General features: G+C 43.5%; 2 protein-coding genes across 6 annotated transcripts in view; one reads left to right on the forward strand and one right to left on the reverse strand.

The window, feature by feature from the left end:
- TXNRD2 (thioredoxin reductase 2) overlaps positions 1 to 1472 on the reverse strand; it is a 33071-nt gene extending 31599 nt beyond the window's left edge. The window contains exons 1-2 of the mRNA XM_064168841.1: positions 1397 to 1472; positions 168 to 233 (exon numbers count right to left, since the gene is read on the reverse strand). Of these exons, the coding sequence (XP_064024911.1) occupies positions 168 to 233; positions 1397 to 1472 (142 nt within the window). The remainder of the gene's footprint in view (positions 1 to 167; positions 234 to 1396) is intronic.
- COMT (catechol-O-methyltransferase) overlaps positions 1470 to 17674 on the forward strand; it is a 28731-nt gene continuing 12526 nt past the window's right edge. The window contains exon 1 of one of the 5 annotated variants that reach the window (XM_064168845.1): positions 1470 to 1556. Coding sequence is in view for 1 of the 5 variants with exons in the window: in XM_064168842.1 (XP_064024912.1) it covers positions 1872 to 1928 (57 nt within the window). In the remaining 4 variants the exon portion in view is untranslated. Of the gene's footprint in view, positions 1561 to 1717; positions 1929 to 8012; positions 8171 to 9321; positions 9539 to 17674 lie in introns of those variants that run through there. The other 4 variants (XM_064168848.1, XM_064168842.1, XM_064168846.1 and 1 more) reach the window with 4 other exon arrangements.

Genomic DNA, 17674 nt, shown 5'->3' on the forward strand with positions numbered 1-17674 from the left:
GTGTTAACTAATCTGTAGATTAACTGCACGGAGCTGGCTGAGTTAATGATTAATGTGCAGGGTCTGAAAGGCGCTGTTTCTTGAAAAGCTTTCTCACCAATAGTACACTCAGTTTCCATAAACACCACTTAAGCTAAGTCTTTTTAAGTCAGTGAAGAGATACAAACCTTCTTTTGCACAAGCAAGGCCTCCAGACCCTCCACCAATTACCAGAAGGTCATATTCATTCTTTCCTGCAAGGAGAATGTGAAAAAAAGGAAAAGAAACAGGCAAAGAAGATGGAAGAGGTATGTAAGAAAGGAAACATCAAAAAGTGTGTTTCACAACGCACCGTTGCTGGGTTTGGTGATGATTGACTACTGAGCTTTCTTTACTACAGCACTGTGTTTTTCCAGCCTTCCAAACCATCCTCAAAAAACTGTTAAACTCCCTAGTCTGGTTTTCTGAATGAAATGCAGAAAATAAAGCAATGAAAATGTAGTGAGGAAATAGATTTCAGGCTTTTTTTCACTCATCATCCCAAGAAGCACGGGACACTTTTATGCATGGTTAGACAGTTGCGACTGGGATCTGCTGTAGAGCTCCAGCATTACAGCACAAGTGCTACATGAGGGTTTTTCAGTAGGGACACCCTGGAAAGCACCAGCTGCAAGGTAGGCTTTGCAGGGGCGTGGTAGAACGGTCAGAGGGAAGCTGGCTCCTTTTTGCCACCTCAGCCTCTCCACAGATCAGCCTTGTCCCGGAGCCGTTTTGAAGTAGCAGAAGTGCACAGGTGAGTAACAACTCGTTTCTTAGGGAGGGCATCAGGACAACCTCTGCCGATAGCTGCCAGTAGTTCAGGGAGGGAAGTCAGGAGCCGACGCCAGCTGTGCCACTGCAAAGTGGGGAGGCTTTTCTTAGCATTCACAGTGGGCAGTCGGAGTGGGACGACTGATACCCCTCAACTGTTTCAGTCAAGCCTAGAGGAAAGGTTTGGCTGCCTCTCAGGCTGCTCCGGTACTTATCCGGAGAACCCCAAGACAGGGGTGCAAGAGGCCTTGTGCACTTGACAGCCACCTGCGGCCCAGGACCCCCTAGCAACGCAGGACGGAAGGACTGGCTCCGAGATACGCACTGGGGCGAGGGGAGCTCCGAACCCGTTTCGGACGAACGCAGTCCACCACCCTCCCGCCTCCTAGCCGGTCTGCGGAGAGTGGCGCCTCCGGGGAAGGCGATCTCCACAGCGGACACTCAAGAAAGGCGCCTGCGGGCCATTTCCCACTGTGCTGGTTGCGGGAATGCTCACGGCATCCTCCCCGGACGCCTTTCGCCCGGGCTGGGAGGGGCGGCTCGCTTCCTGCGAGGAACGGCGGCAGCGCGGCCCCGGCCAGGCCCCAGCGCAGCGGGTACCCCGTACCTGAGAGGGCTCGTACCGCACGGCACAGCCGCGACGCCCCCAGGAGACGCTCCCGCCTCCGCCACAGCGCCGCCATGCTACACGGCACAGGGCCTCCGTGCCGAGGCAGGACCCCTGCGAGGTGGCCGCACGGCGCCTGAGTGGAAGGCGGCGACGCCGGGTCGGTGAGGGCGGCGAAAGCCTGAGAGGGCCCGGGGGTGGGGAGGTGCAAGGGTCGCCGCGCCGCCGGTACGAGCACGGTGCCCGGCAGCGCTGAGGGGACGTGGCCTTGGCAGCCGCTGCGAGAGGCCTGATGAAGCGGGCACAGGCTCTGCCGGTCGAGACGCGCGTTTGCGTTAAAGTCAGACGCTTGGGAGGGAAAGCAGCCCCGCGCTTTGCTTGACTGTCTTCCTCCCGAGATGCTGATGCAGAAGGGGTTCAGGGAAGGCCTTTTGGGAAAGAAGAGGATCGCAATGAGTGCCCAGAACCATCACCGATGCTCAGAGCCCTGTTTGTCCCCCGTGGAACCACCCGTCCCCTTGCCACAGACACGGTGAGAGGTGGGCTGTTACAGCCCCTTCCTTCTTCAGGTGCAGCACACGAACTGCAAGTTAGAAACCTCTCAGAAGGTGGTCAGAAGAAAGTCCCTTCCCTTCTGTGAGGTATTACAGGCAGTACGTGATGTTGCTTTGGATCTCTCTGACTGAGATGTGTTCAGCCATGAGAGTTGGGGCTAGGGTCTCAGGTCAGAAAGAGGAGGGCTTCCTCAACTGAAATGAGCTGGGGGGCCATGCTGCACGGGTCAGGGAGCAAGACCAGCACATGCAGCTTTAACACCTGTGGTACAAATACCCGCACCTGTCAGAGCACCAGGGAGCCTTCCTCAGCGTTTCCCATCTCTCTGCCTCTGTTCATTAAACAAGTCTGATGTTGTTGACCTACTTGGGGTGGGAGTTGTGGGAGTTAATGCTCGAAATGTGTTCTGGCAGCTTACGGTAAAAGCCCTCAGAGTAGGCGTTGATCAAAACACGGCCGCAGGGTGTTTCTCCTGCAGGAGCGCTGGCTGTTGGCCTTTACTCAAGCACGGCAGTGACCCTGCCTGCAGCTGTGTGTAGCGGGTCAGAATGTGATGGATACAACCACGGCCAAATCAGAGTCTGGGGCAAAATCAGCTGCTTCCCCTTGGGGTGGGGGAGCAGGGGATGGAAAGCGGTTTCAGGCAGTGGCGGTTCAGCTGGCCCCGCAGCAAGGGAGCGGTATCACGAGGGGGCAGCATCCAACCGTTTTGTGTCAGAAGGCGTCAGTCGTTCTGTCCGGAGTCGAGGGGGGAAAGGGCAGGGAATGAGAATGCTCGAAAGAAGGGGTCGTGGAACTAACGTATCCTCCAGTGCACGTCTGATTAATGTTGTTTTAAAATGCCATTAATGTTTGAAAACACGCGAGTCACTTGCTATCACTTTAGGAGATGGGTTAGGGACCTGCGGCTTTTTAGCCTGGAGAAGACTGAGAGGGGATTTAATAAATGGTTTTAAATATCTGAGGGCTGGGGGTCAAGGGGGGGGCACGCTCTGCTCACTGCTTCCTGGCGTAGGACGAGGAGAAATGGATGGAAGCTGCAGCACAGGAGGCTCCACCTCAACACAAGGGGGAACTTTTTTATTGTAAGGCTCACAGAGCACTGGAACAGGCTCCCCAGAGAGGTTGTGGAGTCTCCTTATCTGGAGACTTTCAAGGCCTTTCTGGATGCATTCCTCTGTGACTTGAGCTAGATTGTGGTCCAACCACCCTGCCAGAGCTGGACTCGATGATTTCTTTGGGTCCCTTCCAAACCCTAACATCCTGTGATCAGTGTCTTGTCCAGTATCCCTGCTATTAAAAAAATATTGAAAAGGTAACCTCCCCCTCCTGCAGCACTAATCAGTAAATCACTAAGGCATAGTGAGAGGCCTTCGAATTAAAGAAACCTCAAGCATATTCAGATACTAATCATTTATGCTTTTCAGGTATATGCATGCAGAGTAATTTTAGCCACTAGCCCATACCGTATCAGATAGCATTAGGTGTATGCTCTTCACACAGCATTTAGTTCAGAATTGTAAGATCAAGAGTAGAATTGAATCCCCTAAACACCAAACAGGTTTATGTGAAGACATGGCCCTGCAGCACCTACAGTAGCAAATTAAGAATTGATAAATTTGCAGTAATGCTTCTCAGCTCTTCTGAAGGTAGGATCTTGGCCAAGTGCCCATTGTAACAGTCACTGATTGCTTTTATTATTTTAAAGCTCAGAGTCTAAGTGAACCACAGCCTACACAGCAGTGGTGAGATTGTAGTTGCTTTTGGATGTTTGCACATCAGCACACACCCTCTCTTTCCTAGCTTGGAAGCGATTCAGTTGGTTTCCCTTGGCATCCTACTTAAGTCATCAGGGAATCGTAACTATCCCTAGCTGCTGCACTGGCAGACCATGTGAAGCTGGGGTGTCACCAGCCCTCTGGCTGTATCTCACAGCTAATGATGAAGCCCTGTGCAATCCCACAGGCTGGGGCTTTCCCGTCAGCACTGCCATCTTCAGAAGAAAGTACAAAGGCAGTGTGTGTGATGCCGCTCCGCTTGCTCTCGCACATTCTCCTAAGTCTGATAATATCGAGTCTGGCAGAGGCAAATAATGAGTAATCAGGAGTAGGTTTTACCCACAATGACAATATCAGTAAGTGGCTATCACATTAGCCACTCGTAGTTGGTGCAGTCAGCTCTGAGCAGGTGTCTTTCACTGCACTTCAGAAGTCTTTCTTGGGGACCAGGAACAGATTCTGGTTATCAGGTGTGGTTTCTAATGTGTCTTTGGCTTCTCTCCTATAACTTTGTACTCTTTATTTTAATTCATTTGTGGTTAGCATTAAGCTGATCTGAATAAATAGTGATATATTTTCTATTTTAATGTACATGTAACATATATCTTAATTTCTTTTAAGAATGCAAGCATGAAGTCCTTTAGTGGCAAATACAGTCTAATATCAGGAATCATTTACATGAAGCATCGTGTTTCTGCAGTGAAAGCTCGTTTGTTTTCAAATCTTGGGGTTAAAAAAAACACCTTAATACAAGATAACTATCAGACTGAACAGCACAGAGTTTTATCAGTTTTATCTAGTCATATTTCATGTCATAAATTAACTTAGTGCCTTAGATGTGGTTTGATTTATTTCCAGGGGGAGATGTTTATCCAGTGCACTGTAAACAGTGTGGTATTAAAAGGGCAAAGGAAGCACCACTGTAATAGGGTTCAGAAATGTATATAGATAGATTCAAGAAAACAAGGGGTTTTGTAAAGCATTAATTAGTTCTGTTAATGGGCAGATTTTCTTCCTTTGAATTTGTTCTAAGAACAGTGTGGAATTATGTACATTTTCCCTTCATCTGAAATGCTTCTTGTTACATTTATTAATGGCTCGTTGATGCGCAGTGACAGAACAAGGGGATGTCGGTGGAAGCTGAGGCACAGGAAGTTCCATGTAAACTTGAGGAAGAGTTTTTTCACTGTGAGGGTGACAGAACACTGGAACAGGCTGCCCAGGGGGGTTGTGGAGTCTCCCTCTCTGGAGATATTCAAGACCCATTTCTGTGTGATCTGGTATAGGTGATCCTGCTCTGGCAGAGGGGAGGGGTTGGATTAGCTTTTGAGGTCCCTTCCAGCCTCTAACCTCTGATTCTGTGAAATTCTTCCTCTTGAAGACAACCGGGACCAAATACCTCTACTACCTAACATTTTGGAAGTATTGACTTTTTGAGCACATCATCTTATCTTTCTTGTTGGTCAGGCATGGTTTGTTTTGTGTCTTATGTTCTCAGATTAGTGACCTAGAAGGGAAAGAAGAGAGATGTCAGGTAGATACCACCTTGGAAGCCATCACATTGTTTCTGGTTTAGTGGGTGGGGTGGGAAATGGATTATGCCATAGGTTGTATTTTGTGGCATGACCTAATGAATAATTTACTAAGTGTCTGTTAACTGTAGTGTATCGGTGGTTGGTTGAACCAGGTCTCTGCATGAGGTAGGAGGTTTTGGTTTCTTACCATCTCTCTTGTTACTGATTGCACCTTTTTATTGGGTTGTTTTCCTTGTTCCTCTGCTAATGCTTAGTGTAATGTCCTAGGCATGAAGGAGGAGGGAAAGAAAGAGGGTGGAAGAAAGGCATGCAGGTGGTGAATACAAAAGTGGAAGTGGTGACATAGTCCCTGCAATCGAGAGAACTGTGCCCCAGTGCTACAGAAAGGACAGAATAAATGGTAGCCGGGGAGGGGTGGGTACCAGCCCAAAGCAAGGTAAAACACTTATAATTCAGATTGCTAGTTCTTTGCCTAGCATTCTAAAATGGGAGTTCTGGTAACAATTAAGGACACCTGTTTTAAGAGAGTGATCCTAGGTAAACCAGAGGAGTATTTTTACCACTTTTGTTTGAGGCTTCTTAACTGACTTGTCTAGCGAGACTTTGCTAATTGAGCATTGGCTTGAAGGAATCTGTGGCTATTTGTTTACAATCAAACTCTGTTGTGTTTCTCTGCATTTTCAATATCTGCCTTTAAAAGCTTTGACAAATCAGTCTTGAAGAGAGTTAAAAGTCAAATGACCAATTTTGGTTTGCAGTCAGATTTTTATGTGAAGTCTACAAAGTTTACAGCGTTTTGTTAAGTTGGGACAAATCTATCCTATTAGCATAATTAGCATAAGTTCTTATGCAAGGTCTGTAAAAGGTAAAAAAAGTACACATATCACAGAATAACTTTAGGCCATAAGTTAAATTCAAATTTAAAATGTGATTCCTTAAGAAAAAACAACTGTTCTAATGTTTGCCAAGTACCCCCAAAGGACATCTTGTTACATCCTTCAGATAACAGCACTTCCTCTGCTAGAGACATTTGTGCCTGAGTTCAGAAACAAACAGAAACGGGTTACTGTTTCAGTTTTGTTGCTATTCCTGCCTTGGCTGCTTTTGGATTTGCAGAAATTTGTCTGAGAGTAGGACTTCTTGTTGTTTAGGATTTAATCTATGCTATTTTATTCCTACCTTCTTAACACACAATCATAGTTTGTCTAAAGCACCTAAACTCATTGCAAGTGAAGGAAAACCCAGCAGAAGCAGAGGAAGCTTCAAGTAAAACTGATTTTTTATTTCATTAGAATGCTTTAGCATATATTCCCAAAAAAAGAGGGGGAGAAAAGATAGAAATGTGCTAGACTTAAGAGACCTTCAAAGTTCTCATGAGGAGTTACAAAGTCTTTGAAAACAGGAAATATTTTAAGGCTATGTGATAACATTTAAGGTGCACAGAATAGTCTAACTGCTTGAATAATGTGTTGAATGTCAGAGTACAACTCTGCTGGCCATCTTCCTTCCCTTCTAGCTGTTTGCTATTTTAGATACCTCCAGGCAGTTTCCTGATTCATTTCTGCTTCCTTTCTCAAAATTCCTCTTTTGCATGTTTTTCAGCAAGAGAACCTAATTTGACTGTTGAAACCAGCAAATTCACATAAAAGCAAATCCCTCCTGCTGTTTTGAAAATGCAAGCTCAAAGGAATTTTCTTCCACTCACTGTTTCACATGATCTGTAGGGTTTATGATAATGTGCTAGCTCTCCTGTCTCCCTTTGTTTGGGCTTTTAAAAACCAGACTTTGGCCAGGATTATTAGAAGAAGGGAATGCCATTTGTTGTCATGCCAGGCATGGATTTACTGAGAAAGCTTTAGCTTCGTGCTATGCACAGCAAGTGGGGATAGCACTGCCACACTGCATCATGTGATTGCAGCTGTGTAGTCTCCATTCGAGACTGGGAGCTCTGTATGTGAGCAAGGCTGCTCAACTTTGTGCAGACAAATCTGAGCTTAATTCTGTTAGCTGTCAGAGCGAGTCAGTGAACTCGCCAGTTCCCCTGACCTGTTGCCATTTGTGTGATCTTGCTCCCAAGCTAAGATTTCCTGGGTCTGCATCTTCCCACAACTGTGCCCTGTGAAAGCAGTCTCCTGATGTTCTGCGATGCCAGAACCATCTTTTAAGATCTTGTCTCTGATACAAACTGTGTTACACTAATACCTGTCACAGCTCTCTAACCTGCATGTACTGATACTGGAGTCAAGTTTTGCTATCTAGAGAAGGATAAATCATGTGAATAGTGTAGACAGGAGCGCACCATGGAGTTTGTAGCATTCTTACTATGGTAGTAAAATCCTACCAAAATGTCCCTACCTAAATTGGCCCTATCTTGAGCAAAAGGGTGCATTTAAGGAAGGGGTAAACCAATTTCTTAACAGCCTGCCAAATCAACGTTTGCTTTGGAGGAAAAATATCCTGTGATATCATATTATAAGATACCAACTTTCTTCATCTGGAAGCAACTTTACAGACACTAGACACTATCACACAGTCTGGGTGGTTTAACCTCTGGCTTTATCTGATTTACAAATAGTGCCATGCACCTTTTTTACATGTGTAATGAAGTATCTAGACAGCAGAAAGGGTTACTTTGCAGTTATGGCTTTTATCGTACAAGTAAACAGTTGTGGGCAGGCAGAAGCAAGTTTGCTCCTCCCATGCTGCTAGCCTGAAGAATATGATTCAGCTCAAAGCTGGAAGTCCTTTAGAAATGTTGTCAGGGGATGCTGCTCAAGCTGGTAAATCTTGGCACTCATTTATGTTGCTAAGCAGAAGCTGGGTTGATTCCACCCACCATTTCACAACTAGCTATAGTTAACTCCAAGGACATCTTCCAAAGGATAGCTGCATGCTTACAGAACGAGGTCAGTGCATAGAATATTTTACTGTTTTAAGCTCTTTTCTCTACAGCCCACCAGTAAAAGACATTCTCAGTGGATTTGAGTTGTGGGTGGTGTCAGGGATCATACAGACACAACCTGTCATAGGTTCGCAACCAGCTTTTGACCAGACAGGAAATTACTGTCAGTGAAGCCGGAGTGCAGTATTGCTTATTTCATTCCTTGTTCTGCTTGATGTCTGGATTATAAGAAAATATTTGTTGAGCTTAAGCTCTGTTATATATGGAAGAGATACTTTAAAGTTACTCTGTATTGACGTTGGGTACTGTGCTATATTGCTGGGTCTTAGTTATGTTTTGTTTGGAGTTACTAAAACCACTTTGATCTGCACCTACCTTCCCCCCCCCCCCCCCCCCCCAAATTCTTTATTCAGTTCATCCACTTGATTTTTTTTATTCTTCTCTTGTCATGCTCTCAGGACCTCCCTGCTCATGTGACAAAGCCTGATTTCAGTTCTGTTTCTGCCACTTCTGATACAAGCACTTTTTTGAATCTCTACAAAGTTTCTATGCTAGAGCTTCAAACATTTGCTGAGTAGATAATGAGAATACAGCAGAGAACTACTACCACACGGTTTGGTTTTTGATTTTTCTTATCTTTTATGGTATAATTTAATTGCAGCTTGATTATGTTGTTTCCACCTTGAAGGAAACAAGACAGACAGTCAAGCCAAGAGCAAGGTTTATTATAATAAGCCTCTTCTTTTATCTTAGAGCTATTTGGAGCAGAATATTTTTCCAATTAGAAGCTCTAGAAATTCAATTGTACTATATGTAATGTATTGATTGCACCTCCTTCTGTAGTTGGTGTTAAGCAATTTGCTGTACATACCTCCCCTCCTTCCAGCAGCACTCTATATTTAGTTCACATGCCTGGGTCTTGTTTCTGCAACTTCTGCACTGGCTGTAGCTTGCCACGTCTGAGCTGAAGAAGGAAAAAAATCCCTTGGGCCAAATTCATTCTTGGAGTTGCTCGATTGAACACAATGCATTTACACTGAACGCAGATTTGGCTCATACCTGACTTTGTCAGCATTCACTGTGCTGTAACTAAGTAACAAGAACACTGTCATTAGGGGACAGATGAATAGCTTTCTCTAAGGTTATTAGAGCACTGAGCACCTTTAAGGAGTGCAGAAATCTGTGAAAGGAGGAGTTGGGGAAAAGGACACCGCTCCTTTTAGAGTCTGTGTAACAGAACTGATAAGCTATTCCTGTGATGTGATCGAATGTGACTGAATACTGCAGGCTCTTGGACTCTTATTCTATAAAATCCACATCAGAGCAGCACAGGAAAAGATTGGAGAGAACAGCTTCTGCTGTACTGGGAAAGGTACATATTTATATTTTCTTATTTCTCAGACTTGACATGATTTGTTAGCTTAGATAATGTCACTATTTTAAACAGTGGTGAATTTGAAAGTGGTGCTTTCCACGGGCTGACTGGTACTCATTGTCAGGAAGCCAGGCTGTGGGCAGCAGCAGCTCTCGCAGAGAAAGAGTAGGACATATTTGTGTGTAATGCATTTGTACTGTATTGTAAACCTTGACAGTTGAAAGAAGTGAGATGAGATAACCCCAACCGAATTGAAAATGTGATTTATGGCTGTAAATGTGCTGGAATTTGGTACTCGTTTGTATTCAAGAAAAAGCTGAATGCAAGTCAAGCTTCAGTTCAGTCATATTTGACTGAATAGCTGCCTTTATAAATGTGTTGCCTGCAGCTGTATTTTATGGGGGGTTTCATTTTCAAGAGGGAGTTCTGCCACAGCAAAATGTCTGTGAAGAACATACAAAAAGCTAGTACTTTTGCTTGCTAGCCCTATTGCTACTTATAGAGTGTCTTTTTGATACCCTTTATGGACACTCTTTACCTTCTGTCCTGTAAAAACAAATTCATATTTACCAATACTGTCAACTGCCTGCCATCTCAGTGACCTCCATAAGCAACCTTTACTTTGTCTCTGCACTTAAGCTTACTTTTTTCTGCTTACTCAGCCACGGACTCCTCTTACAAAGCCCTCAGGTTCAGACTCTCAAGCATTTGCACAGCACTGTTCAAATATAAGGAAAAGGCAAATTTTAGTTTGCATCAGTGGAAAAAGAATTTAACCATATTAACACTGCTAACAATTTACTTGTCGCACAAGTTTAGCAATATTTCTCAGCAGCCTGCAGCTGGCATTGGGTTTGTCTCTGCCAGTCTGACAGTGTTGTCTTTTAGCATTCCTTCAGGATCACTGGAATTAGAACTGACTGGGAATTTTCTGAAAAAACATCATTTTGGCAGCACTCATTGAAACCAGATCTTAATGCGTGAGGCCATCCGTACCAGTCTTGCTAAAACTCTCCCAGGAGAGTTTTCACAGAAAGCAATTTCTAGCTGAAGTAAGAGACACTTTATGCCCACTCCAGCTCCTTCTCTGGGGAAGGCATTCACTCAGGAGTTGAGATGAAGATCTCATGTCCTGCTCTGTCTCAGCTAGGCTGCTTCTTCCCACACAATGCTTTAGTCCTGCTGGCCTGTTAGAGCTGTTCATTTCCATAGAAATAAGCCAATATTTCAGCAGTAATTTCCTTCCTGCTTTTTCAGATCCCTCAGTGGGTGTCCTTACAGCCAAGTTTTGGTGTGTGCTCCCCCAGCCTGAAGAGCAGCTTGGGGAGAACAGAAAGCTGTGCTGGGAGACAGACAGATTTACACTAGATTAGCTGGTAGCCTTGGAAGCAGGGCAGGAGCATGCAGTGGGGATTTGGGACACTATGGATACAGCCCTTGATCTTTTGTGGTACAAAGACAGAATGTGAAACAGGGTCTGTCACAGGTGATTATGCTGAGGACAACTAGCCAGTCTGGTCTTTCCTGGTCCTGCCCTTTCTCCCTGTCTCAAACTGGAACAAAATCATTCAATGGGAGCTTGTTTTGCCTTTCTGGGGAACATTAAAATCTCAGCCAAAAAACTTTTCACAGCTCCTAGTGTGCTGACAGGGAAGAGCACTTTCTCCTTTTAGCATCCCAGGTGGGATTTGTACAATTCAGCTGAGCTATGCCAACCACTGGCCTCAAACACTAGTACCAATACTACAAAAGCCTCTAGGGTTCTGGAGTGGGAATAAGGACTATTAGAAAAGACTGCTTCCTGTGGGTACCTGAAAGGACTTTGTTCCTGAAAAGCTGACTGCTTGAGGCCTGGTAAAAGTGCATTTCTTATCCTTGAAGAATTCCTTTGCCCCTAACTTTAATCATTCAGTGTGTTGCTAGGCCACTCAGGATGAGAACACTACAGATCCACAGCCTGTGTGGACATTTTATTCTAAACCCTTTTCTTTAGGGGGCAAATAACCATTATATAACTCTTTCCCTTTGGCTGCTAGCAACCAATACTACTTAGACAATGGCTACTGTGAAGCAACTTTCAAGTGAGTAGCAATTATCCTAATTGAAATCTTTCTGGGGAAAATGGATTTAAACATCTTTGTGGAGCTTAGTCGATGAGGCTCCCTAGTAGGCAATAGGCACTCTTCTGTTCTTTTATTCAGGAAGAAGAAACCTGTATTTGTTTCCTTTCAACTTGGGAAGAGGGAAGAAGAAAAGGCAAAAGGCCTAGGGGATGGGTGGGAAATCATCAGAACTTTGCTTTTATAGGAGTCTGAATTTTTATAGTTATGGTAGTGAAGCGAAATTGTAGTCATTTGAAAAAGAAACTAGGGCCAGGGAAATGGAGATTTTGTGCAAGAAATACTTAGTGAAAAATTATATAAAGTCTGTTCAGTTTGTTTTCATGATGTCAGTGGAAAGTCTGAGTGTCAAATTCCTGGACTAAGTTTCCACTGAAGTACAAGCTCTTCACATTTGGCAGTATGCTGACTATTCTTCAGTCTTGCACATGTTTGAAAATGTCTGATCAGTAACAACAGAATAGGAGGTAAAAATTGGTGGTTTTTTTTGTTTGGTTTGGGTTTTTTTTAACCTTTAAAACTACTAAAATAAGATGTTGAATTGTGTTGCCTAGAGCAATGGGGTAAAGTTATGTTTGGCAGAATTTAGTTCAGACTTTCTGACCAAAATACTCTGCCTTTCCTGGTTTGGGAAAAGATCAAGAAAAACAAAACACCACAAAACAGAGATGGCCTCATTCAAGACAGCATAGGACAAAGAGCCAGAATCCAGTCTTAGTAGTGGCACATGCTGAGCTCCTCTGGCCCAGTGCAGAGCAAGAGGCATTGTTAAAATATGTGTAAGAATGTGCTGACTCTTCTGCATTGTTTTTGCAGTGCTTCTTAGCTATTTTATCCTTACTAATGTGCAAATCATCTGCATACTTTTAGTGCACGAGATACTTAAAGGCATAATTTCAGCAAAAGCTTTTAAAGACTTTGGACTTAAACCTTTTTAACCCTGTTCTAAAAAGAAGGTACAGCTACCTCCTTAACACAGTTACATGTATAGGAGGGTTTAGTCTCTTCACTTGTGTGGCCCTTGTAAAAGCCTCAAGAAAATTGTTTGTATTATTGCATTCTTCTCTCTGCAGACTTAGCAGCAGAGAGTAGCCCTGCCACGAGTTAGGCCCTATTGTCCCCAGGCACTCTACTGTCCTAGACCATTTCTATTATCCTCAGTACCATCAGACCAATGGAGAGATTCTTCTGTGAAGAAAGGCTGAATGGTATAAATTTACCAATCACTTCTCATTCACCATGTTATGTGAGCTAATAAAGTCTAAATTAGCTTCTAATCCCTTTAACATTAGTGTGCTAAAGTATTGTTTGGATGGCTGGAGACTCAAAATAAACTCTTAATTAACCAGTACTTGGAAGTTAGATTAAGTGAATGAAAAAGTAGAGCAAGATTGGCTGTAACATCATCTTTCCTCAAAGGTCTGATGTGTCTTCAGGCTAGAATCACTTAAGGAAAGTGTCTGAAGCACTGTTTGCCTCCATGTTTTCTCTATTGTTCATAAACATCACATGGGTGTTTGCTGTCTTGGTATCTCAAAATTGACCTCTTCAGTTAATGCAGATAAATTCACTTTGCCTTTTTATAGAATCATAGAATCAACCAGGTCGGAAGAGACCTCCAAAATCATCCAGCCCAACCTATCACCCAGCCCTAGGCAATCAACTAGACCATGGCACTAAATGCCTCATCCAGTCTTTTCTTGCACACTTTCAGGGACTCCACCACCTCCCTGGGCAGCCCATTCCAATGCCAATCACTCTCTCTGCCAACAACTTCCTCCTAACATCCAGCCTAGACCTCCCCGGCACAACTTGAGATTGTGTCCCCTTGTTCTGTTGCTGGCTGCCTGGGACAAGAGACCAAACCACCTGGCTACAGCCTCCCTTCAGGTAGTTGTAGACAGCAATGAGGTCACCCCTGAGCCTCCTCTTCTCCAGGCTAAACACCCCCAGCTCCTCACCCTCTCCTCATAGGGCTGTGTTCCTCACCAGCTTCGTTGTCCTTCTCTGGACACGTTCCAGTATCTCAACATCTCTCTTGAACTGAGGACTGAATTGAATTCTCAGGTGTTACCCATTTGTACATAGCAGGGACTTATCTAACAAAGATTAATGCAGCTTTACAACACTTTGAAAGTTACAGAAGTAACTTTAACTTAGTCTTCTTGCAACAAAGAGGTGGGTAAGGCAGCTCAGCCAAGGTCAGATCAGAAAAACACTGTCAAAATGAGCCTCAAACCTAAGTCTCCTGGCTCGGGATCACAAAGTTTCACTCTTATTTCAGTCCTGGAGAATAGCAGTCTAGTGTATATACTGTTTCTGTAGAAACAGTATATACATCAGAATTTTCTTTTGTGATTATGTTTGGGACTTCATTTTCATTATGAAGCAAAGCAGTATCAGTTTATCCAAGCCAAAATTGTAATGAGAGGTTCTGTAATTAGGCTTATAAGGATTTGCCTTGATTAGAATTTTTTTCCTATCCAACAGTTTTGAACCTCCCAAGTATTTTAGTGTCTGTCACCTCTTATTTTTGCATCTGTAAGGAAATGAAGTCTTCTTAATTACTCATAACATAATGAAATAAGTCTCAGAATAGTTAAATAATAAAATTTGATACTTTTTTAATCCACTAAGAATGAAACTCAACAAGGCATATGTGGTTATTAAAAGTCAAGAGCATTTAAAGATGCTTACTTTCAGCATGTTTGTTTTTCTACTCAGTAAATACCAGATTTTAGCAGAGGGAGGTTGTTTGGAATCTGGGAGAGAAACAGTAGCAATCAGTAGGTCAGATCAAATCTCCATACACTTTCCTCTGATAGTGTTATGACAACTTCCACAGAGGTTTATGAAACACTGAGGAAAAAAATCATCTCAGCTTGACTTAATCTAGTTACTCAGAGCTACCTCAAAAATTGATGTTACCAATTGCTCTGATTTTTTTTTTCACTCCAGGGGATTCTAGGACCAATTATTTTTTAACAGTATTTGGAAAATTTTCTTGAAAGATCCTCATTGTACCCTTCAGTGAAATGGCCAGAGTCAGCTGTAAGAGAATAAAGATCAGGTTGTATTGGTTTGTGCTCCATCACATGGGCATTGTCATTTTCAGAAAGGCTGGAGATCAGATGATAGTAAGGGGGTAGTGAATCCTCCAATTTAATGAGCACTGGCATTATAGTAGATCTCTAAGTCCAAGCCAGTCTCTTGAGGATTCTTTTATAGCCATTGGAACGCCTTAGGTATTCTATCTTCAAGGGCAGATGAGTTGGAGCAGCAGATTCTCACAGTTAGTGTTTGCTCCTCTGTTGGAAAGTGTCTTTTGAAATCTCTGTAGCTGAGACAAGTACTCCCATTCCAGTGCTGATTGTTTGATTATGGTTCGCATCAGGGGAAAACTGCTGAAGTGCATTATCAAGTTAGGATCTGGTCTTATGAAACCTGCCAAAATGAGTAAGATTAGATGCCTAAGAAAATAACTCAGTGCTTTAGAAAGGCTCTCATCAGTACTTTGACAGGTTTGGGCATGAAAATTTAATATGTTTTCTTTTAAACTCTGTCTTCTCAAAACCAGATTTAGCAATCTGTGTTACTCGTTCCTTTCCATAACGTTACCCCTCCAGTCTTCCCTTTATTCCATTGCTGAATTTTTCATTTTGCCCACTGTTTTCCACTTCAATTTTTAGCTTTCATAGAAAAGCCTCACTTTATCATGATGCTTCTAGCACACAGAGGAGGCTGCAGTGCTAACCTGTGTATTTGGAACCTCAGTACAAGCGTTAAATAACAGGAGCGACTGCATGGTAATAAGTGGTTATGGGAGAGTTGGCTATGTGCAAGTTCAGTTTTATTTCATATTTAATGAATCTCATGAATCCACATTAAAGCTAATATTGCAGTTGCATTTTCTAAAGCTGTCATAACATGACTGTCTCTTAGGTAGTGGTAGTTTTAAATTGGTGGAATTATGCACTTAATTTTCATCTCAAATATTTCCCAGCTAAGAATATGAAAGAAATTATCTGGGTTTGGTACAGCTTTTTTTTTCTCCTCTGAGTGCGTGACCATCACAGATGCATCTTGCTCTTGGCAGTCTACTTGTACAGTCCACTGCTATCTCTACATTTATTTTCACATCTAAGAAGACAGAAACTTTGGAAAACAACCTGTGTTTAAAAGAAAACTAAAAGAAAATCAAGGTGTTTCTGGTTTGCTCCTTTTAAAAGTTACCTTCTCTGGAGAGTGACTTTTCAGGGTAATTGCCTCCTAAAGAAGCTCTGGTAAGATCAATTCATACTACCACTTGAAGAGGGTGCTGGGTTGTTATGTAGGAATAATAATAATACTCCCAATAGTTGAAAAACATTCCATGATAAAGCAAAACCAAACGAACTGGTCTGGGAATAGAAAAGAAAAAACAGCTTTTTGCTTCCTGTGAGCAACCTCTAAGGATCTGTGGAGGCTCTGCTTCTATGGTAGAATTCACATTATGGATTAGCATTTCCCAGCCTGCAGACAATGCAGATGCTGTCCTTCTTCAACACATGGGCTTCTGAGCACGTGATGGCTTGTAAGTTTGAGGTCTAAAGCCACAGTAGCATGGGGAAATTAGACAATAGAAATACACCCTTCCATGCCTGGGCAGCAATGTGAAGGTGAAGGAGCAGGGTTTGACTGCCATAGAACCATCAGGTTGGAAAGGACCTTAAAGATCATCTAGTTCCAACCCTCCTGCCACAGGCAGGGACACCTCCTCCTGGACCAGGATTTCTCAAGGCCTCCTCCAACCTGGCTTTGAACACTTCCAGAGTTGGAGCCTCCACAGCTTTTCTGGGCAACCCATTCCAGTGCCTCACCACTCTCCTGGTAAAGAATTTCTTCCTAATGGCTACTCTAAATCTGACTTCTTGCAGTTTGAAGCCATTAACTCATCCTGTCATAACATGCCTTTGTCAAGCAGGTTCTTGTTGTTAAGGCATATAAAGAAGTCTTCACAGTCTGAAAAAAGAAGTCACAAGAAGTCTCACCATTCCTGTGGGACAGGGGTGGGGCTGTTTGCCTACACATGCTCTCTCGCCCTGTTTCTCAGACCAAACAGTCTCATATCTACACTGAGCAGTAAAGGAGGAAAGATGTTCAGAAAATATGCCACCTACCTCATCCTGCAGTTATCATCCACTCTTGCTGCCCAACAGGACTTTGAAGGGCAGCTCCAAAGATACTGGCAGAATCTCATAGTGCCAAAGCAACAGCCTGTGGCAAGCTGTACTTAGAGAATGCTAAAGTATCCATTGTAACCAAGGGGTTATGTCTAACAGCAGTCTGAAACAATTCTGAATGCCAAGTCTTCAGTTCTGAATGCAGATGGAGAGCCACCAAGTGAGTCACTGGTATGCAGGGCACACATGGTTCTCCTTCTCCAGAGGCACAAGGGTTAGATACCTGCTGGTGTCAAGAAATGGTTTCTGGGCTCTATCCACTCATTGCAGTTCAGAATAATTAGTTTTTAACTATGTTAGTAATGCAAATCTATTAACAAAGGCTGTGCAGCCCATCAGCTGTGAAAGCCAGGTGAAGACAGAACAAGTGAAGCTAGAGAAGTATTTTTTTCAGTTAGACTAATGACCTTTTCATAGCCCAATCCAAGTTGTTAATCAATAGATAGTCATAGGATCACAGGATGTCAGGGGTTGGAAGTGACCACTGGAGATCTTTGAGTCCAGTCCCCCTGCTGGACTGGGACCATATAATCTATTGCATGTTGCACAGGAACACAGCCAGATGGAGACTTGCATGTTGCAAGTCTCCAGAGAAGGAGACTCCACGACATCCCTGGAGATCCTGTTGCAATGCTCTATGACCCTTACAGTAAAGAAGTTCTTCTTAGTTACTCGTTATAATGTGGCAGAAGCCCCATCTGGAAGGGGCAGGACAGTTGGGCCTGATCAGGACAACTACAAGTGCATAGAAGGAAAGAGGAAAAATTCACATCTGGGCCTTCATGATCCTG

Source organism: Pogoniulus pusillus, chromosome 30 (assembly GCF_015220805.1).
Source record: "Pogoniulus pusillus isolate bPogPus1 chromosome 30, bPogPus1.pri, whole genome shotgun sequence".
Classification (NCBI taxonomy): Eukaryota; Metazoa; Chordata; class Aves; order Piciformes; family Lybiidae; genus Pogoniulus; species Pogoniulus pusillus.